We start from the raw sequence: 23,610 nt of genomic DNA on the forward strand, positions 1-23,610 counted from the left end.
CTCTCCTGGTTTCTAGTGGGTAGAGCTAAATATCCAACAGTGCAGAATATCCAACAGTGCAGATGACAGCTTCCTCACAACAAAGAATTATCGAGCCCCAACCATCAATACTGTCAATTCCTTATCTAGTCCTTTGGATTGATGTTAGCCAAGGAGAATTTTAAGAGTGCCTGCAGATGTTATAATTATGTCTTAAATTCTGTGTATTGTGGCTTATTCATAGCTGACAATTTTGTGCAGATTTTATCTTAAAGACAAATATTGTCTCACTACCTTTTAACAAAGAGATACAGATACAAGCATTGAAACAGGTAAGTTATTACAAAAGGCAAATTTCAATTTGAGGATCACTTGTAAAAGTAAAGAGGTGACTATTATCTGTTAAGAATATGTATTGGTTAGACAGATTCTTAGGTTTTAATAAGAGACTGAAATTGTGTATGTGAATTTAACTTAAATTCTGGTATATTTTGTATAGGCTTCCCGATGGATTTTCTCAGCTGTTAAACCTAACTCAGTTATATCTGAATGATGCTTTTCTTGAGTTCTTGCCAGCTAATTTTGGCAGGTAAATTATAGTTCTTTTCTAAAACCTTGTCTTGTTAGCTCCTGTAAAGTTTATAAAACTATAAGTTGCTTTAGTAATACAGTTAATTACAGTTTCATAGGCTCTTTTGTAATTATTTTTAAGCATTGTGGTTTTTAGTTTCTTCAGAACTTACTTTGACTTTGAATTTATTTTTTCCAAGTTGGCAATAAGCAGTGAAATACTGAAAATGAAAAGTAATGTGAAACTTGAATTGTTTTTTAAAATATGCAAAAATAGCCTGACCAGTGTGGGTCAGTCGTTGAGCATCAACCTATGAACCTACAGCTTGATTCCTGTTCAGAGCATATTCCTGGGTTGCAGGCTCGATCCCCAGTACGGGGCGTGTAGGAGGCAATCAATCAATGATTCTCTCTCATCATTGATTTTTCTATCTCTCCCTCTCCCTTAGTCTCTGAAATCCATAAAAATATATTTTAAAAAATAAAGTATGCAAAAATAGAGTTTAATTGGGGGTTATTTCTTCATATTTGAGATAAGTAATGCTTTATTCTTAGCATTTATCATATTTGAAAATCTGATTAGTGGTTTATGTCTTCTCCACTAGAATCTCAAAATTCTGGAGAAAAAAATGTGTTTCTCGGTTTTCCACCACATTGTTTCCTGCCCCCCCCCCCCCAATATCTAAACATTTTATAGTCCCTGAGTAATTTTTTTAAAAGAAAAGATGAATCACTACTATGTATCAAATTATTATAATTTTTAAGTTAATTGCTAGAGAAACTGCTATCCAACTACATGTTAATTTTAGAGTCATCTTTTTTGTCTAAAATTAAAGAAAAATATCATATGATCTCACTTGTGGAAACTTTTTAAAAAATCCTAAACCTCCAAGCTTATAGATATAGATAACAGATTGGTGGTTCCTGTAGGTATGTGTGGGTGAAGGTGATAAAAAGGTACAGACTTTCAGTTAATTTTTAATACAGTATTGTGCACATTGTAACTAACAAATAAGTCATGGTGTGTAATATACAGTGTGGTGACTATATTTAATAATTACTGTATTGTATATTTGAAAATTGTGAATAGAGTAGATCTTTTTGTTGTTGTTGTTAATCCTCACCTGAGGATATTTTTCCCTTTGATTTTTTTTTCTTTTGAAGAGAGAATGGAAGGGAGGGAGGGAAGGGGAGAGAGAGAAACATTGATGTGAAAGAGACACATTAATCAATGGATCGGTTGCCTCTTGCATGCACCCCAACCAGACCAGGGGGTGAACCACAGTCCAGGTATGTGCCTTTAACTGGGAATCCAAATGGCTACCCTTTGGTCTGCAGGCTGATGCTCTAACCACTGAACACACCAGCAGGGCATGACAGTAGATCTTAAAAGTTCTTATCACAAGAAAAGAATTTGTGACTATGTATGGTGATGAATATTAACTAAACTTATTGTGGTGACCATTTTACAATATATACAAAGATGAAATAATTACATTGTACACCTGAAACTAGGATAATGTCAATTATCCTATACTAGAGGCCCTGTGCACAAAGTTTGTGCGGGGGGGGCGGTGCGGGGGGTAGCTCTGTCAAGCCTGTGGCCCTTTCACAGTCCGGGAGCCTTCGGGGAAAGTCCAACTACATTTTTAAAAAATCACCTTGTACTTAATTTTCTTACTAACTCCTCCTTTTAAACACCCCTCACTGTCATATTCTGTTTCTTCTTTTTATTTAACTAGTAGAGGCCCAGTGCACAAAAATTTGTGCACTCGGGGGGGAGAGGGGTCCCTCAGCCTGGCCTGTGCCCTCTTGCAGTCTGGGACCCCTCGGGAGATAATGACCTGCTGGCTTAGGCCTGCTCCCGGGTGGCAGAGGGCAGGCCCAATCCCTAGGTGCAGCCCCTGGTCAGGCTCAGAGCAGGGCCGATTGGGGAGTTGGGGCCCCGCCCCCTGTCATGCACAGAGCATGGCGGATCGGGAGGTTGTGATGCCACCCTCAGTCACGCTCAGGGTAGGGCCGATTGGGGGGTTAGGGCACCACCCCCTGTCACAATCAAGGCAGGGTCGATGGGGAGGTTGTGGCGCCACCCCCTGTCACGCACAGAGCAGGGACAATCAGCGGATTGGGGCGCTGCCCCCTGTCACTCACAGAGCAGGGCCTATCAGCGGGGTTGGGGCTCCGTACCCTGTCACGCACAGAGCAGGGCCGATCAGGGGGTTGGGGCGCCGCACCCTGTCACACACAGAGCCGCAGGGCGATCAGGGGGTTGGGGAGCTCCCCCCTATCAGGCACAGAGAAGGGCCGATCAGGGGGTTGGGGCTCCTTCCCCTGTCACAAACAGAGCAGGGCCGATAGGGAGGTTGTGGCCCCACCCCCTGTCACACACAGAGTCGCAGGGCGATCAGGGGGTTTGGGCGCTGCCCCATGTCATGCTGCTCCAGGGGCCAGGAGGCCTCGCGGTTCCACTGATCCCGGTGCTGGGAGGCATATTACCCTTTTACTATATAGGATAGAGGCCTGGTGCATGGGTGGGGGCCGAATGGTTTGCCCTGAAGGGTGTACTGGATCACAGTGGGGGTCCCCACTGGGGTGCCTGGCCAGCCTGGATGAGGCGATGATGGCTGTTTGCATCTGGTCACACCCCCTTCAGGGTGGGGGTCCTCACTGGGGTGCCTGGCCAGTCTGGGTGAGGGGCTGAGGGCCGTTTTCAGGCTGGTGGGTGACAACCGCTCCTTTTTTCCTTTTTATTTTTTTATTCTTGGATTTATTGCTGTCACTGGAGCTGAGAGCCCGCTTTAGCTGTGAGACCTCGCTGCTGAAAGCAGGTTTCTGGCTTTGTTTACTTTCTGTATTTGAAATTTTGTTGCGACTCCAGCTCTGAGATCCTGGTGGACTGAAAACAGGTTTCTGGGGTTTTGTTTAGCTTCTATATTTGTAACAATGTTTCTTAGCAGCTCAGAGCCCAGCAGTGGCAGGCGGGGAACGTTGGAGTCCTCCGTCACTGAAGCAAGCAAGACTCCTGTTCGTGTCAGTAGCCTGGCTGCCGGCCGCCATCTTGGCTGGCAGTTAATTTGCATATCGCCCTGATTAGCCAATGGGAAGGGTAGTGACATACGGCTAATTACCATGTTTCTCTTTTATTAGATAGGATTTTCCTGGCCTCACTCCATTTTAGCATCCTTCTCTTTCCTGCTTTCTTTCCCTCCCTCCCTCTGAATCTCTCACAGCCCCTCTCCCTCCCTCCCTCCCTCTCTCCCTCTTCCCTTCTCTTCCTTCATTCCCCATGTCTGTCTCCTTCTCAACCCTCCCCCCTCACCCCCCATTCCTCTTTCCCTTGTGAGCCTGAACCCTGCCTCTCTCCCTCCTTCCCTATTATTACCCCCCTCCCCACCATGTTCACTGGTTTTCTCTTTTAAACCTCCCCCTTTCCTCTCTGGGACCTGCTTCCAGCCCCACCTGAGCGCACTTTGATATTAAAGCTTCCATTCAGGGGGCATTAACCCCCAGCCCAGGGCCCAGCCCCAGCCAGGCCTTCGCCACTCCCCCTTCCCCAGCCTTCCCGCTGCCGTCCTCCTCCCATTCCCTGCCAAGGCCACCCCAACTTCCAGTCAACAAAATACACTTAATACGCCACCAGCCTAAGCCTGGCCAGTGTCTTTGGGGTCCAGCTCTCAGGGACAAAAGCGGTACCCTCCTTAGTGTCCAACTCCACCCCAGCTAAGCTGTGCCTCCCCTCCCAGCCCAGGGCGCCCAGCCTAGCAAGGGTGGCCGAGACCCATGCGGCCCGGGCGCTGCTGCCACCTAGAAGGCCTCGAAACGTCCACCCCTCCATCCCAACGGCCTGCACTGGGGCCACCGCCCTCCTCCTGCGTCTGGGCAGGGCTCCCTGCTCTGTGCCACCTGTGCCCCACCCCTCGCTGGGCGCAATTGCTCTGCCCCCCGTGGTCACCACCCCTTCCCGCTTGCAGCCCTGCCTTTCCTTCCCTTTTCCATTCCTGCATCTTTTTCTTGTTTCCTTTCTATATTTCTGTTTCTCCTCTTGGCCTGTCTGCATGCAGGCCTGCCTTCCTCTCCCTCTCTTTTCTTATCCCCTCCTCTCATATTCTATCCCACCTACCCCGGGCCTCACAGCTGCCTGAGCAGGGGTCGGGGATGCAGCCTGCTGAACGGTCGTTACTCGTTACGTGACAGCGACCTGGGCAATTTGCATATTCCTCTATTACTAGTGTAGATGAGAAAAGGCTAATATGCAAATCGACCAAGCAGCAGAACGACTGGTCACTATGACACACACTGACCACCAGGGGACAGACGCTCAATGCAGGAGCTGTTCCCTGGTAGTCAGTGCATTCCCACATGAGGAGTGCCGCTCAGCCAGAAGCTGGGCTCATGGCTGGCGAGCGCAGTGGCAGTGGCAGGAGCCTCTCTTGCCTCCGTGGCAGCGCTAAGGACCCCTCAATGGACATCCCCCACAGGGTTCCGGACTGCAAGAGGGTGCAGGCCGGGCTGAGGGACCCCCTCCCCTCCAGTGCACAAATGTCATGCACTGGGCTTCTAGTATTACAATACAGAGAAAAACAATTCTGGGTAGTATTGCAGCCCAATGACTACATTGTCATGCTCCATGTATTTATAGACATAAACATATTTGTATATGCATCTATACATACACACACAGATAAAGGTTATATGCTTGTTGAATTCCTATTCTGTATCTGGCATTTGGACCACTTTTTATTTTTATTGAAATATATTTGACACATAACACTGTGGAAGTTTAAGGTATACAACATGTTGATTTGATACATTTATATACTGTGTAATGTCATTGCTATTGCAGCATTAATTAGCAACTCTGTACCATCTAATTTGCTCATTTTTCCTCTAAATTTATTGGAAAAAGCATCTTAGTAGTGCTGGAGGATATCTCCTTTTCCATGTCTCCTTGTGTTCCCTTATGGTTTTCTCTCTAAGCCAAACTCTGGAGTTAAATTATTATTCAGAGATAGTTAATAATTTTGGGAGGTATTTTCACAGGCATAAAGTGCTCTAGGTTTGATATTTAGGAACAGTCACTTTGTGCTGTGAATATGTCTGGAAGTATTTACTCCCCTCCCCCTTCCAATAATTCTGAGGAGCAGAAATAGTCTTTTCTTCCTTTGTATTACTTTGTATTCCTGTGTAATTTTTAATACAGTATTCTGCATATTGTAATTACATAATAAATACTGATTGCTTTAAAACTTCAGAGTATGATATTAATTTGTTAATTCTTTGTCTTTGTCATAGATGCTTGATTTTTTTTCTTTGTTTTGCAGATTAACTAAACTCCAGATACTAGAACTTAGAGAAAACCAATTGAAAATGTTGCCAAAGTAAGTACAGGTGCTGTGCTTTCTAAAATTTAATTTAGAATTTTTAATTCTTAGGTCCTTAGAGAAATATTAACTTTTTAATATCTGAAATACAAGTGCAAATTATTTTTAAAAACTGGCATTTGTGGTCATATTTATATTAGTTGTGGTGAATGTATAAATCTGTGCATCTGTATTTGGCATTTAATAGTGATTTCATAGTCTCTGGAACACAGTCTTGTGACAGAAGTCAAAGTAATAAGTATGTAAAACCTGCTTGAGCCCCAAATAAAAGTCCCAATTCATATACCAGAACTCTTACATGGTACTCACTAGAGAAATTCAAAGGGTCTTCATGTGAAGTCTGATAACTATAGTTCTAAGAGCCTGTCTGGTTTTTCAGTCTATTGTAAATGAGAAATGTGGTGGAGGGCCCTCTACTGGTAAGCGAACATCAAAAAGAGATGGCAGTCCAAGAGCAAATAAAATAAACAGATCTACAAATTCAGAATACACTGTGTAGTCTGTTCGTTTGTTATAGAAATGTCGTAAAACACTCTGAATTAATTGCTATATTTTTTTACAGTTTAGGCATTGGCAAACTATAGTCTGTGGTTAAATCTGGCCCACTGCTTATTTTTGTAAATAAAGTTCATTGGAACTACATTCATTCATTTTCATATTGCTTATGGCTGCTTTCGCTCTGCAGTGGTAGTGTGGAATAGTTGTGACAGAAATTACATGCAAAGATTAAAGTATTTACTATCTGCCCCTTTATAGAAAATTTTGTTGACTCCTGTTACAGTTTGTCAAAAGTTAATTGTCACCTCTTCAGAGAAGTATCTCTAGTTCCCCAGGAGTTAGTTGTTCTGTTTACTCGACTCTTGGCACCGTGTTTACTTAATTGTTATGACATTTACCACAGTAGTCCCATTTTTTTTTATACATTTCACTCCCTTCTTACCTGACCAGCACATGTAAATATATATCTTGTACTCATGTACTTATATCTTCCTCCTTCCCCTACCCCCACGACTATAATCTTTGAAGGCAAAGAGCATGTCTAGTTTTAATTCACAAAAGACATTATATATTAGTTCAGTAATTGTTCAGTGCAAGAATGAATGGCATTTTATAGTGATAGTTGTGATTATAAATTAAGTGGGAATTAAAGTGGTGAGTATAAATTAAAGTGGGAATTAGACTAAGGTTTAAATACGTTACATATTTGGTTTTTGTCATTGTCTCCTTAATTCAAAACTTGACTTTTTTTCTAAGAGGTTTGAATAATCAAAATGTAATTTATTTACTGAAATAGCCTACAGTTAATATGATCTATCTGATCATAAGGAATTCACTGATTTTAACTCAGTGAATTTTAACGCCTTAGCTTCAAATTTGCAAATATAATTTTTTTCTGTTTTGTTTTGTTTTTAAGACTTATGATTAGAACCTTTGAAGCTTTACAAACTCAAATCAAAGATCAATGGGAAAATGCCCTAACCGGTTTGGCTCAGTGTATAGAACATCGGCCTGCGGACTCAGGGGTCCCATGTTCGATTCCAGTCAAGGGCATGTAACTTGGTTGCGGGCATATACCCAGTGGGGAGTGTGCAGGAGGCAGCTGATCGATGTTTCTCTCTCATCAATGTTTCTAACTTTCTATCCCTCTCTCTTCCTCTCTGTAAAGAATCAATAAAATATATATTAAAAAAAATCAGTGGGAAAGCTGTTTTAGATTCATAGTCAAGGGAAACTTAATACCATCTTAATAGTGGAGGGCATGTACCACGAACACAGAGGATGTGTATTTTTCCTTTGAGACAAGAGAAGAGAAGATAAAAATGAATTAAATACAAAAGAATTTTAGAGGTAAATAGGAGGAAATTTGAGGGATATTGTTTCTACTTTCTCTTTGAAGTGGGAAGCTGGATCTTAAATGAAAAGACTTGAAAATGTAATAAAAATGAAATTGTGTGTCTTAGGTAGATTTTTGAGGTGTAGGAGTAGGACCAAAATTGCCAGTAGTAGCTAGCTACAACAAGTTCAGATGGGGATGCTTTTAGGACTTGACATTACATTTCCTCTTTTTAGTGCATATATGTGGCATTCACATTTTCTTAAATCAGTTTTAAAATAACTTTCTAAGGATGTCATTTGGAATTTTTCTAATGCATTGCTTCTCTTATTGTTCCTTCTTTTGTAACCTTCCCTTGTTGATATGATTAATTGATACATGTGAATTTTCTGTTATTTTGTCACAGCCCCTCTTTACTTCTCTGAAATGTCCACCTGATACAGCATTATGGACCAAGGAATTAAATATCATAGCATGTAATCTTTCTTAAGAAAGATCCTGTAAATACCTTTTGCATTGTTATGAAGCGAACTAGAACTGCCTTATAGGTTTCCTGGGACAAAGACAGATAAGAGTAAGGGAAGTGAATTGTAGTACCTCATGGTACCTGAAAACAGACTTCAGTAAATCTAAGTTAAATAAAGCAGCTTTGAGAAAAATTGGTTTTGTGAGATGAATTAAATTAGAATTGATAGAATGGCATATTTGAAACAGAGGCGTTGGGGAAAATTAGCTTTCTCTAATGTTAGGTCTATAACACAGTGACATTACAATTATGATATGTGTTTTATATTTTTTCACTAAAAAGCCAGAGAAACATTTGTTAGTTTATTTTACTTACTGTTTCTAATATGTTAAATTTCCAGACATGATAGAATTGCACTTGCACACTATCTTTCATACTGAATTTTTACTGTAACTTTTCTATGTTTAGAAATACCACTGTGCTCCAGCTACCTACAGTATTCAGTACAGTAACATGCTGTATAGGCTGTAGCCTAGGAGCACTAGGCTGTACTATATAGCCTATAGATGTAGTAGGCGTAACTATCTAGATTTGTGTAGGAATACTCTGTGATGTTCAAACAGTGACCAAATCACCTAACATTTCTCAGAACATATGCCCGTCATTAAGTGAGACGTAACTGTACTTTTTTTTCTTAGAAAATTATTCAACATATGAAAACCTATACATCAGTAGAGATTACATAAGAATGTTTTATACTGTTCATTTGAAAGCTTCCATGTAATTGATATTTTTGTATACTTAATTCTTTATTAATCCATTGTGCACAGAACCATGAATAGACTGACCCAGCTGGAAAGATTGGATTTGGGAAGTAATGAATTCACAGAAGTGGTAAGTTCTCAACAATCTTACTGTCCAAAGTCTTATATTTCATCAAGAACAAAATGTGAAAATTAATGTATTCTCTGCATTTTTCAAGTATGAAATTGGGTAAAGATAAACACACAATTTTGAGAGACAAGATATGAAAGTTCTCAACAGGGAAAATTAACCAGATAGAAACATTTGACAGGAGTGATGATAAAAAGTAAAATTAATGAGAAACCCATGTACAAAGGTAACCAAAAGTTTTTAGGCATAGGGAGTAGAAAGTTTGAGAGATTGTAAGGGAAAAACAAAGTTTCATCAGACTAGAATGCATGAGGCAAAAGTGCTACTTCTGGTCAAAAATAACTCTCAGGGGTATTGCTTAGGAATTTATTCAGTGCTAAAACTGAATAAATTGTACTTAATAGCTAAAGGGGAAATATTGAGTGAAACATCTGTTATTGTAGGGTTGGTAGTGAGATCTCTGGATTATGTTTTTGCTTTGTATGGTAAGTGTACTATGATACTGAATGAAAAAGGAAAGGAATATGTAAGCAGTTTTTTAGCTTTTGTCATTTTTCCAAGAGAACTCAGAAATTTGCCAGATATATTTTTTGAAGAAGTTATTAAAAATGTTTACATTATGTCTGCAAGTTTATTTTTTTTTAAATTGTGGTAGATTTCAAACGATAGTGTTGAGAACAAGAATTCTGCAGCACTGCCAGCTGCATGATTGCCCTGTGGGTATTGTTTTGTACATTTGCTCACTAAATACACTCAGCTTCTCAGGTTTTGGGTACCTCATTTTATTTTAATGACTCTTTCATATTCTTATATTTTAATTGAAGGTGATTTATGATTGGCTTTACTGTGTGTTTTGGAAGACTTTACTGCTTATGAAAAAATACATATTCTGTGCTTCCCAAATTAACTATTGTACTCTCTCAATATATGTTTTATATGTATTAATCTATTTCCATATTAACTGTTTGAAAATTCTTAATTATTGTTTATTTTATGAATTGGAGCAGCATTCAAAAATCATTAATTTTTCACCCTAGCCAGTTTGGTTCACTGGATAGAGTGTTGGCCTGCAGACTGAAGGGTCCCGGGTTTGATTCCGGCCAAGGGCATATGCCTGGGTTGCGGGCTTGATCCCCAGCAGGGGCCGGGTAGAAGGCAGCCAATCAGTGATTTCCTCTCGTCATTAATGTTACTATCTCTTCCTCCCTCTCCCTTCCTCTCTTAAATCAATAAAGAAATATATTTTTTTAAAAATCATTAATTTTTGTATCATTTTGGTCTTCCAACTATACACACACACACACACACACACACACATATACACACTAATAATAGAGGGATATGCAAATTGTCCAGAACGCCATCACTTAACTACCAATCGGGACGGGATGGGGCGGGGCTGTAGCAGAGAACTCTCAGCACATCCGTGCCGGGGGTCTGAAGGATGCGGAGAGAAAGGGAGAGCAGATAGACAGTTAGCGAGATCAGGCCAGGAGGAGAGAGCAGATAGGCAGTTATGGGGATCAGGCCAGGAGGGGAGCACAAATAAGCAGTTAGGGGCATCCGGCCAGGAGGGGAGCGAAGATAGGCAGTTAGGGGGATCAGGCCAGGAGGAGAGAGCAGATAAGCAGTTAGGGGCATCAGGCCAGGAGGGGAGTGAAGATAGGGGAATCAGGCTCGCAGGGGAGAGCAGTTAGGCAGGGGGATCAGGCCAGGAGGGGAGAGCAGATAGGCAGTTAGGGAGATCAGGCCAGGAGGGGAGAGCAGATAGGCAGTTAGGGGGATCAGGCCAGGAGGGGAGAGCAGATAGAGCCATCAGGCCCACAGGAGAGCAGTTAGGGGCATCAAGCAAGCAGGCAGGTGAGCGGTTAAGAGCCAGTGGTTCCAGATTGTGAGAGTGATCCCGGATTGGAGAGGGTACAGCCCGGGCTAAGGCACCCCCCTGTACCCCTACCCCCCATGCACAAATTTCGTGCACCAGGCCTCTAGTACTTTAAAAAAAAACATACTATTAGAATTATAACAGGTAAAGCTCAAAAGGGAATTTTAAAATATCCATGTTGTACCTAGAATTCTTACCAATATTTATATGTTAAACGTAAAGTGGAATGATGTGCCTTTTATCTATTACTCATGTTATTATGGTGATTAGATATGTTGGTACTTGATGCCATCACAGTGTCATTAATTGGACACAGGTTTGTGGGGTGACAAATATCTTTGAAGGATGAATTCAGAAGAGCTTCCAAGGGTGAATGTCCACAGTCAAATTTTGCTTGAATACCAAGGACCACTACAACTCTTTGATTGATCTTTTGGGTCCAACATTATATTATAAACAATCTTCCACCATGTAATTGCTGGGAGTTTAAAATAACTGGGCCACTCAGTTGGTTAGAGTGTCATCCGTACACCAAAAGGTTGTGGGTTTGATTCCCAGTCAAGGCACATACCTAGGTTGTGTGTTTGATCCCTGGTTGGGCCACATATGGGAGGCAACCAATTGATGTTCTCTCTCTCTTCCTCTCTCTCTAAAAATAAGTAAAAGCATATCCTCGGGTGAGGATTAAAAAATAGTAATCTATAATATAATAGTAATCCTATATAATAAAAGGCAAATATGCAAATTGTCCCCTCAACCAGCAGTTCGACTGAAAGTTCAACCAGGGGCTGGCCCCTTCTCCAGCTGGACCCCACCCATGCATGAATTCATGCACCAGGCCTCTAGTCTATAATAAATAAAGTATAATATGCTAATTAGATCGGACATTCTTCTAGATGAAGCCGGGGCTGCAAGGGAAGCCCGGGTGCTGGCAGCGGAGGGAAGGAAGGCCTACTCTTGCACAATTTGTGCATTGGGCCTCTAGTAAAATAACAGAATGTGCTTATCATGTGATTATGCTGTGGTTTACTTACCTTTCCCGTACTGGACATTTAAGATGTATGTTGCCCTATTTCTTCTTTTCTTTCCTCTTTTTCTTAACAGCCTTCGTGTTTTTACAGGTAATGATTAAGAGAAGCTTTTTATTGTACTCTTGAAAGCAGTGGCACTTATTTTTATTTCTTTATTGTATAAATATATCTATTATGTAATCAAAAGCTTACATGAATGTTATTCAATCTGCTGTTAGGGATTGTCTATCTTTGTGTTCTCCTGTAGTTGTAATATAGTAGAAAGGCTTGACTCTCAGCTCTGCTTTATTTCCTCCTCAGTTTTTTGTTTTAAACTAAAAGTTGTCATTAGACATTTCTAGGGGCTTTTTTTCCCCCCCCAATAAAAACATTCAGGTAAATAATTGGATTCCCTCCTCTTCCTTCTAACTCCAAACAGCCTGAAGTACTTGAGCAACTAAGTGGATTGAAAGAATTTTGGATGGATGGGAATAGACTGACATTTATTCCAGGGGTATGTATATCAAATTTTAAATGGTTTTCCTTACTGCTCTGTATCCTTTACAGTTTTATTAATTATATATTTTCAAATCATTTTTACTTGGTGAAAATATGGATGGTTATTTAATTCTTAGTAGTATTAAATAGTTATAAAGAATTTTTTTATTGTTAACACATAATTAACTAAAACCAGAAAATTTTCACAATAAACTTTTGTAAAATAGTCTTTTTTTAATACCATGCAGTGTGCCCTTCCCAGTGGTTGCAATTGACTTTGTAACCTAATTCAGTTTGCCCATGGAATTGTTCAAGTAGAGTATTTTCCATGTAGTTTCTGTTTTATCAACTGACATTTTGTTCATTCCCACACCTAAAGAATAAGAATCCTTGTGTGTGTTATCTCCATTGTCACTCTCCTGGGCTAAAATTAGTAGAAGCTCTTAGCTTTATTACTGAATACATAACTAATGGTACTTTTTTTTAAAATTATGAGTTTCCTCTTTCATATAAAATATTTAATTATAGTGTATAACTTGGTATTAGGTCCATTACCTAAACGTTTTACAGATCATTTACTGTTGATAGTCATTCGATCTTCTTTTTTTACCTACAGTTTATTGGTAGTTTGAAACAACTCACATATTTGGATGTTTCTAAAAATAATATTGAAATGATTGAAGAAGGAATTTCAGCATGTGAAAACCTTCAAGATCTCCTATTATCAAGCAATGCACTTCAACAACTGCCTGAAACTATTGGTTTGTATTGCTTTCTAGTTCATGTAATTAATTTTTAGTAATGTAAAATCTGAGGAATTAAGTTTTTGCCATTGTTGAGATAGTTTTACTGTACTGCTGAAGTCACAAATCTTACTTGAATTTTTCCTAATTTACTAATAATTTTTCCTAATTTACTCCTTTGTTGACATTACTGTATTTTTATTTAAGGAAATGTCATTTTTATTACTGTAATAAAATTTATTGTTTTAAAAAAAGGTTAATTGATCCAAACTTGGTTGAATTCTTGGTCGTAGCCCTTAACCTTATAACTTTTTTTCAGTCTTACTTCATTTTAGACCAGGGGTGGGCAAACTTTTTGACTCGAGGGCCACAGTGGGTTCTTAAACTGGACCGGAGGGCCGGAACAAAAGCATGGATGGAGTGTTTGTGTGAACTAATATAAATTCAAAGTAAACATCATTACATAAAAGGGTACAGTCTTTTTTTTTTTTTTTTTTTTTTTTTAGTTTTATTCATTTCAAACGGGCCGCAGTTTGCCCATGGCTGTTTTAGACTCACAGCCACAAGAGACCAGTTTAGCAAATTTTATGAGTCTATTAATTCGTCTAGTTGCTTGTCTGATAATGCATCAAGGGAATTAAATTATTTTGATTAAAGAATCAAAAAGTTAAATCTTGGCTTCTTTGTGATGTTTAAATATAAAACAAAAAAATACTTTTACATGTTTTTCAATTGAGCTACATAGTCTTTTTAGCTCAGGTTACATTTTTTAAATTCCATAATTTATTCAGAATGTTTATTTTAAATTAAGCTGCATTTTCTTGCTTTAGTATTTGTTATACATAGAATACATAGAATAGTTTGTTACACACCTATGAAGGCTACCTTCATACTACCATTTCTTTAATTCATTAATAACACAAGTTTGTATTACATGTTTTTACTGTGCATGGCATTGTTTTAAGGAGGAGGACTATAACCGTGAACAAAGCAAACAAAAAGTCCCTACTCAAATGATGCTTACATTTCAGAGGGGGTTAATAGGTAAATATACACTAATGTTAAGAGGTAATATGTAGGTAAAAATTGAAAATATATGGTAAGGGAATAGAATGAAGGGGTTTGTGTAGTATCGCCAGGTTGATTAAGAAAATTTTTTATGATTAAAGTCAAATGTCATTTGTGCTCACATTGACTGTTGGTTGACTTGCTTATAGTTCAAGCTGGAAAATTGTGTATTATTTCTTCTCTCAATAGGTTCATTGAAGAATGTAACAACTCTTAAAATAGATGAAAATCAATTAATGTATCTACCAGACTCTATTGGAGGGTAAGATTTTTGTGAATTAATAAAACTAGAAGACTTTACTTTCAATTCAGCATGCCATATATATTTTCAGATAATTGCATAAATAGCATCTAAAGGAGATTTCATAAACATTTAAAAAAGCAACTGATTGCAGGTTGGGTATATTTATAATAAAGATAAATCGATTTTTTTATTGGTGAAGTTTATCTTAGTGGAGACAGTTTTGCTAGTTTCATTAAAGTCAAGTTCAAAAGTTCCTAGGTTCTTAAGTTTTGGTTATATATAAGAAATATTTTTTAATGCATGTTTTCTTTCTTAATTAAAGGTTAGTATCAATAGAAGAACTGGATTGTAGCTTCAATGAAGTTGAAGCTTTACCTTCATCTATTGGGCAGCTTACTAATATAAGAACCTTTGCTGCAGATCATAACTATTTACAACAGTTACCCCCGGAGGTACTGTATTTTAACTTTCTTTTGAATTTTCATTTTTTTCTAATTATTTATTATAGGTATCTAAGTATGGTTTTATTTTCTTTCAGAAATAATTACGTAACTAAGTTACTTTTTTAGCTACATTGGTTTACAAGAGATACCAGATATACTTTTCTTCATACATGAAAATTGATAATTGAACATATAATTAATAAAGGGAAAATGTAAAATTAATAAAGGGAAAATATAATTTACTTTTATAAATGAGAAGAGTATTTTTCATAACTTTTGAAAATATTTTACTTATGTCTGTTTAGCAGAAAGCCAAATTTCTGATCTCCAGTTTTATGTTTCTTTCAGATTGGCAGCTGGAAAAATATAACTGTGCTGTTTCTCCATTCCAATAAACTTGAGACACTTCCAGAGGAAATGGGTGATATGCAAAAATTAAAAGTCATTAATTTAAGTGACAATAGGTTTGTAATATGTATTTATTGGTTTGTTTATAGAAGACATTGATTAGATAAAATTAAAGTTTCATGCCCTAACCAGTTTGGCTCAGTGGATAGAGTGTCGGCCTGCGGACTGAAGGGTCGGGTCCCAGGTTCGATTCTGGTCAAGGGCATGTGCCATGGTTGCAGGCACATCCCCAGTGGGAGGTGTGCAGGAGGCGGCTGATGATGTTTCTCTCCCATCGATGTTTCTAACTCTCTATCCCTCTCCCTTCTTCTCTGTTAAAAATCAATAAAATATATTTTTTAAAAAGTTTCACTATATATATATGATAGGAAATCTAATACATGTTCTTTTTATATATACTCATTTTTATTTTTATTTTTATTTTTTTTAATATATTTTATTGATATTTTACAGAGAGGAAGGGAGAGAGATAGTTAGAAACATCGATGAGAGAGAAACATCGATCAGCCACCTCCTACACATCGCCTACTGGGGATGTGCCCGCAACCAAAGGTACATGCCCTTGACTGGAATCGAACCTGGGACCTTTCAGTCCACAGGCCGACGCTCTATCCACTGAGCCAAACCGGTTTCGGCTATACTCATTTTTAAATAGAATTTTTATCTGAAATGATGTAATTTTACCGGATTTTAATCATACTGTTGTTATTTGTCACAGTTCTTTTTTTCTTATGTTTTTATTGATTATTAGAGAGAGAGGCAGGGAGAGAGATAGAGTGATAGAAACATCAATGAGAGAGAAACATTATTGATCTGCTACCTCCTGCACACCCCCTAGGAGGGACGGAGCCTGCAACCCCTGAATGGCCATCGAACCAGTGATGTCATGGTTCCTGGGTTGATACTCAACTGCTGATCCATACCAGCTGAGTTTCATGGTTCATTTTGTGTTGACTTTAGTTTTGCAACCTTTATTCTCTCCTTTATAGCAACCTTTTTTATTCCTAAAGTCAGATCTTCAGAACCTTAATACTGCTGTTGAGCAAAGCAGCTTTTAATGTAATCTGCTTTTTTGTATTTTTCTCTGCAAAGGTGTGATTAGACACCCATCATATAGCTTGGACGATATAGCCAAGGTGTAGAGCAGGTAGATCACTAGGGCTGCTAAATTGTAACGAAGTTTAAGATAAGAACAATAATTTTTCCAGAGGTAAAGATAAAATACAGTAGTCCCCCCTTATCCATGATTTCACTTTTTGCGGTTTCAGTTACCTGCGGTCAATTGTGGTTTGAAATATTTAATGAAAAAGTGCCAGAAATAAGCAATTTATAAGTTTTAAATTGTGTTCTGCTCTGAGCATCATGATGAAATCTCATGCTGTCTCCCTCTGAGCATGAATCATCCATTCGTCCCGCATATCTGCACTGTATGAGCTGCTTGCCCTGTTGTTGATCACTTAGTAGCCTCTTGTTATCAGATCACCTCTCACCGTATCACAGTGCTTGTGTACATGTAACCCTTATTTTATTTAATAATGGCCCCAAAGCACAAGAAGAGTGAGGCTGGCAATTTGGATATGCCAAAAAGAAGCCATAAAGTGCTTTCTTTAAAGGGAAAGCTATGTATGTATTGGGGGTGGGCAGCGGGGAGGAAGTAAATATAGGGTTTGGTACTATCCTTGGTTTCAGGCATTCACTGGGTGCGGGGGTGGGGGGTGGAACTTACCCTCTGTGGAAATGGAAACTTCTCTAATGATAAAAGAGTGTTTCTAGAGCATTTTTACATTTTGTTTTCATAGTTTCTTATAAAGTATTCAAAACAATTGCTGGGAGCCGGTCCATGCTTGCTGTTTCAAGGGACCTGGCATATATGGCATACTGTTCTTAATATGTTTGCTCACCTTCTTGGCACTATGTGTTTTAACCAAGGTCTCTGAGAAAGGTTGTTTCCCCAGGTAGGGATTTTCCCCTGAAGTTAGGGAGGGAATAAAACCTCTTAACTAGTGCCAGGTGGGTAATTAATCACTTTAACTACAAACAATCATGCTTAAGCTACATAATCTTTACTCCCTGGAGTGGAGATAAGAAACGCCCTAACCTTTGTAATAGAGATTGATAGGATTGAATCAACTGGTATAAATACAGATGTAATCAGAACCTAGAAACAAGATGCCGGGGTCCAACCCCAGCAGGTCCAGGGGTCCCCAAAGGTGTGGACGGAATCGGCGAAGAAGGAAGGACACGGAGACAGTGTTCAGTTGATCAGCAGCCTAGCCAGGATCTCTAGCCAGGATCTCCAGCCAAGTTCTGGTCTGGATCTCCAGCGAAGTTCTGCTTAGGATCTCCAGCCAGGTTCTGTGTCCATGTTCTCTTGCTAGGTTCTCCAGGTTCTCCAGCCAGGTTCTATAGCCATGTTCCCTCGCTAGGTTCTCCAGCCAGGTTCTGTCCAGGTTCTCCAGCCAGGTTCAGTAGCCAAGTTCCCTCGCTAGGTTCTCCAGCCAGGTTCTGTCCAGGTTCTCCAGCCAGGTTCAGATACCAGGTTCTAGTCAGGTTCTCTTGCCAATTTCTGTAGTCAGGTTCAGTCCAGGATCTTTTGCCATGTTCTCTCGCTAGGTTCTGTTTCTAGGTTCTGAGGCCAGTTTCTGTCCAGGATCTTTTGCCATGTTCTCTCCAGCAAAGTTCTTCTGTCTCTAGAGAACGTTCTGTGTAGGTTCTGTGCCTAGGTTCCGTCTCTCTTGGTTCCGTATTTTAAGTTCTGAGTCTTACTGTCTTATTACATCTGTATTTATACCAGTTGATTCAATCCTATCAATCTCTATTACAAAGGTTAGGGCGTTTCTTATCTCCACTCCAGGGAGTAAAGATTATGTAGCTTAAGCATGATTGTTTGTAGTTAAAGTGATTAATTACTCACCTGGCACTAGTTAAGAGGTTTTATTCCCTCCCTAACTTCAGGGGAAAATCCCTACCTGGGGAAACAACCTTTCTCAGAGACCTTGGTTAAAACACATAGTGCCAAGAAGGTGAGCAAACATATTAAGAACAGTATGCCATATATGCCAGGTCCCTTGAAACAGCAAGCATGGACCGGCTCCCAGCAAATTCCCCCTTTTTTATTTTTTAAAGGCAGGCATTAAAAAGAAAAAACCCCAAAATGCTCTCTTGTATCCATTTTAAGAGTAGGATTGGCGCTTTCCGCTATTACCTGAGTCCTGATCTATCACCCCAGGGAGAGCTTGCCAATCCTGCACTTTCCCGGGGTGGAAAGGCTGCAGTGGGGTTAAGGATAAGGCTCCTTGGGCCTACCTTCTCCCATGCCTCTACATTTACCTTTCGGGCACCTTTCCTTCCTCAGAAAAGCATGGACGTATTTCTTGTATAAAATGTTCCATCTGACTGGGAGTAACCTTAATTCCTCTGCTAGCAAGCATATGTGTTAAAAGATCAATACAGAGTCTTATTTCTTTAGACTCAGTATGGCACATCTTCTTAATCTAAAGATCAATACAGAGTCTTCTTTCTTTGGACTCAGTATGGTACGTCTTCTCAATCTAAGTTCTGTACTATCCACCTTCTTACCCTACTTATCCTCTATAGGGGGGTCTGCAATACCCTGGTGGAGTCCTATCCATCCCGAATGTGGGGGTTCTCAATGGGGGGGGGAGCTTACCTAGGGGAATCCTGTTCCAGGGGTTCCCAAAGGTGTGGACGGAGTCGGCGAAGACTATCCACCCTCTTCCTATGGTGGAGTCTGATCCGTCCCGAATGTGGGGCAAAGACTATCCACCCTCTTCCTACGGTGGAGTCCTATCCGTCCCGAGTGCGGGGCGCTTACCTAGGGGTCCCTGTTCGGGCGCCCGATGCCGGGGTCCAGACCCAGCGGGTCCAGGGGTCCCCAAAGGTGTGGACGGAATCGGCGAAGAAGGAGGGACACGGAGACAGTGTTCAGTTGATCAGCAGCCTAGCCAGGATCTCTAGCCAGGATCTCCAGCCAAGTTCTGGTCTGGATCTCCAGCGAAGTTCTGCTTAGGATCTCCAGCCAGGTTCTGTGTCCATGTTCTCTTGCTAGGTTCTCCAGGTTCTCCAGCCAGGTTCTATAGCCATGTTCCCTCGCTAGGTTCTCCAGCCAGGTTCTGTCCAGGTTCTCCAGCCAGGTTCAGTAGCCAAGTTCCCTCGCTAGGTTCTCCAGCCAGGTTCTGTCCAGGTTCTCCAGCCAGGTTCAGATACCAGGTTCTAGTCAGGTTCTCTTGCCAATTTCTGTAGTCAGGTTCAGTCCAGGATCTTTTGCCATGTTCTCTCGCTAGGTTCTGTTTCTAGGTTCTGAGGCCAGTTTCTGTCCAGGATCTTTTGCCATGTTCTCTCCAGCAAAGTTCTTCTGTCTCTAGAGAACGTTCTGTGTAGGTTCTGTGCCTAGGTTCCGTCTCTCTTGGTTCCGTATTTTAAGTTCTGAGTCTTACTGTCTTATTACATCTGTATTTATACCAGTTGATTCAATCCTATCAATCTCTATTACAAAGGTTAGGGCGTTTCTTATCTCCACTCCAGGGAGTAAAGATTATGTAGCTTAAGCATGATTGTTTGTAGTTAAAGTGATTAATTACCCACCTGGCACTAGTTAAGAGGTTTTATTCCCTCCCTAACTTCAGGGGAAAATCCCTACCTGGGGAAACAACCTTTCTCAGAGACCTTGGTTAAAACACATAGTGCCAAGAAGGTGAGCAAACATATTAAGAACAGTATGCCATATATGCCAGGTCCCTTGAAACAGCAAGCATGGACCGGCTCCCAGCAAAACAATCCCTAGAAATAGTATAACAGGTATTCCCATTTTGTAGAGGAGAAAATTAAGACTCAGATTTAATGACCTTTAATGAAAACCCAGTTTTCTGACTAGATAGGATATTCTGACTTCTATTTTTTTAAAGAATAACCACTGCCTTAAAAAAAAAAATTAAATCCTTGTTTTAGCCCATACATTGTACCCTAAGACTAGGGCCCTAAGTTCCAACAAATTGCCTTGGAAGATGGGTACAAAAGAGTAGGTAAGTGTAAGACAGAAGGTTTAAGTAGACATTCTATTTAAATAGGATTCTATTCTAATTTAGCATTCTAATGAGTTTTATATTACTTTGTTTTTACTTGTTATAATGTTAAAACAGTCCTCTTGAATATGAAAGTGCTGGCTTACAATGAAATATAGATCAGTGCAGTTTCTATAACAAGCTGTCACTATGAGTGCTTCCTATAACAGAGTTTGTTCTCTAAATACAAGTAAAACATCCAAAACAGTTTTATGAGACATTGCTTAATGTGTTCTTGTCTTTTCATTAAGGTAGGGATAGTTAATATTATTTCTTACTAGATAATTTTTTGAGGTTATTGGATTATCCATCCCCCCACCCCGACCAAATTGATTCAATTAAAAAATTGTATCTTAAAAACTGATTCCTATAAAACTGAATAATATTTTGTTTTAGGTCCCATTCAAAGACCTATATTGTTGTTGTTTTTCGTGAATTAGCTACTTTTCTCCTATTTTCATATGCAGTAACATAGCATTTTTTAGAAGACGGAGTTATTTTCATTTTAACATTTCTCATGTTAAATTTTAATTTTTGTTTGTATATTTTCCCATAGGTTAAAGAATTTGCCCTTTAGCTTTACGAAGCTACAACAGTTGACTGCAATGTGGCTCTCAGATAATCAGGTGAGCATTCTGATTTTGTAAATTACTGAAGTTTCAATTGTTGTAAACAGTTATGTACTCTAATTTACATAGTATTATTTGAGAGCAGTTATACTGGTGAACACACGTAAAAACATATTATACATTAAAGAAAACCTTAGAAAATATTTAGATGCAGATAACTTTAGTGAAATATATGTAGATTTTTAAATAGTAAATTCTGTTGGACTTGTCTGATCTATAAAAAAAATATATTCGGTTAGGAGGTCAGACACAACACTCCCTAACTTTTTAGTTTTTATAGTAATTCTCTATGGCATATATCTGTAAAAATTTGATAATTTAAATTATACTTCTAATTAAGCACTTTCACATACCTTAAGGAAGTGTTTCTAAGGGATTAAGAGTTGTATCTTGGGCTTTTCTTTGTTTGGCAAACATTCATTGAAAGCCTACAGCAGACCACGAACTATTCTGGGAGCAGGAGATATATTGGTGAAGCAAGTACTCTTCTTACGTCCTTATTGAGTTTACATTCTCATGGGAGACAAATATCTGTGTAATGTTTCAGAGCTAAAGAAAAATCTTGATGGGCATTAGAAGAATATGAGGGTTGAATATACTATTTTCTGATTTTTCTCATAAAATAAAGCTTAGTATTTGACTTTCAGCGATGCCTTATAATAATTTATCTAAAGCTGTTTAGATACACTGGTCTCATGAGGTATTTATAAGTTCAGTAGTGACATTTGCTTCAGGGACTGTATTATGTCTCTCTTTTGGAGTATATTAACAACCCCGTTGTGTACTACAGTAAAGAAATCCACTTGTCTTGTGTATCAGGATTCTCCAAACTTCCTAACTGAGGATCCCTTTCCACCTACCTCTTATTAAAACCCTAAAAGTCTTAAGTTGATGTTGATCCACATTTATGAATCGGACTGTAGTATTTACTTGTTCTGAAAATTAGGAAAGGAGATATTAAAATGACAATATCTTTGTTTTTATTAGAGCTTGAACACAAGTGTGTCCATATATTTGGTGCTCTTGACTCTCTGATCTTTCTTAATTGAATTACTTACATTTGAACCTGATTTGAAATTTTGCAGCTGGATTCATTGACATAACTCCCAATCTTGGAGACTCTTAGACTGTTAGTAAAATAACACTGTGGTGGATAAATTATTGCTAGCAGATTATGCCAGGTGACTCAGTTTAGTGAAATTATCTAGTATCTAATATAGTTTCTTCATATTTGCATTGTTCTATTCTTGCTTCCACTTGTTAATTACTTTAATACAAAAATTATGGTGATGAGGGTCTTGTGTTTTTCTCACTTTGACAAAATAGTAAAGTAGTAAATAGTAAAACATATTTACAGAGCTATAAAACCTCCCTAACAGTGTGACCCAGATGTTTTACTATAAAAGAACAAAGTATGGGGGAGAAGGTATGTGACAGTGGTTTGACTATGAATTATGAAAATAAAGTGCTCCTGAATATTTCACTGACAATGTAGGGAATCTACACTAATAAAAGAGAAACATGGTAATTGGCGTACAACCGCTACCCTTCCCATTGGCTAATCATGGTGAAATGCAAATTAACTGCCAACTAAGATGGCAGTTAACCACCAACAAAGATGGCGGCTAATTTGCATAATGCAGGCAGGATGGTACAGTGCCATCAGAGAGCGGGTTGGAGGTGTGAGTGCCGGCGGTCGCCCGGGACCCGATCCCGCCGGCAGACCCGGATGCGGGCCGGCAGAGCGGCTGTGGCGTCCACCCCCACTCACGCCCCCAACCTGGACCCGATCCCGCCGGCAGACCTGGACACGGGCCGGTGGGGCGGCTGTGGCGTCCACCCGCACTCACGCCCCCAACCCGCACTCGCACCCGGTTCCCGATCCCGCTGAGGGACCCCCGCTTCCCTCCGAGTGCACAAGTTTTTGTGCACTGGGCCTCTAGTATACCTATAAGCAGTACATGCAATAACATAATTTTTCACGATTCTCTCTTATGGCTTGAACAGAACAATTGATTATTTACTCCTCATTCATTTTGCCATTCTCATTTAAGAACCATTTAATGAACAACTGCTTCATGCCAGGCAAATGAAGGTCACTTTAATACAATATGGTAAAAGACTTGGTGTAGGACAGCGGCTTCAGCATCAAAGAAAGGAAACATAACTTGGGGGTGTAAAGGCAGGTTTCCCAGAGGAGGAGATGCCTGCAATGCCTAATTACTTCTCAAAAGAGTTACAGGATTTAAACAAAGGAAGGGGAAGAGTGTTCTGGTTTGAGAGAATATTATGAGCCTAAGTATTTACTGGTGAGTCAGTCTAGTATATTCGGTAACTCTACAAGTAGTCCATCGTGACTAGAGCATTACCTATTAGATGGAAGAATAGGAAATGAGGCCAAAGAGGTGTACAGTGACCAGGTCATAGAGCATGTTGTATGCCATGCAAAGGAGCTTGTATTATATTTCAAGAACAGTAGA

The 23,610-nt window shown here is 39.6% G+C and overlaps 1 protein-coding gene across 21 annotated transcripts in view; it reads left to right on the plus strand.

The window, feature by feature from the left end:
- Nucleotides 1–23,610, plus strand: part of ERBIN (erbb2 interacting protein) — a 126,768-nt gene that overhangs the window by 60,831 nt on the left and 42,327 nt on the right. For 20 of the 21 annotated variants that reach the window (XM_036309240.1, XM_036309245.1, XM_036309252.1 and 17 more), the window contains 9 exons: nt 479–568; nt 5,871–5,927; nt 9,061–9,124; nt 12,456–12,530; nt 13,131–13,275; nt 14,515–14,587; nt 14,892–15,021; nt 15,361–15,476; nt 21,058–21,127. In XM_036309240.1, coding sequence (XP_036165133.1) covers nt 479–568; nt 5,871–5,927; nt 9,061–9,124; nt 12,456–12,530; nt 13,131–13,275; nt 14,515–14,587; nt 14,892–15,021; nt 15,361–15,476; nt 21,058–21,127 — 820 coding nt within the window. The remainder of the gene's footprint in view (nt 1–478; nt 569–5,870; nt 5,928–9,060; nt 9,125–12,455; nt 12,531–13,130; nt 13,276–14,514; nt 14,588–14,891; nt 15,022–15,360; nt 15,477–21,057; nt 21,128–23,610) is intronic. The other variant, XM_036309246.1, reaches the window with a different exon arrangement.

The sequence above is a fragment of the Myotis myotis genome, unplaced genomic scaffold (assembly GCF_014108235.1).
Source record: "Myotis myotis isolate mMyoMyo1 unplaced genomic scaffold, mMyoMyo1.p scaffold_m19_p_5, whole genome shotgun sequence".
Lineage (NCBI taxonomy): Eukaryota > Metazoa > Chordata > Mammalia > Chiroptera > Vespertilionidae > Myotis > Myotis myotis.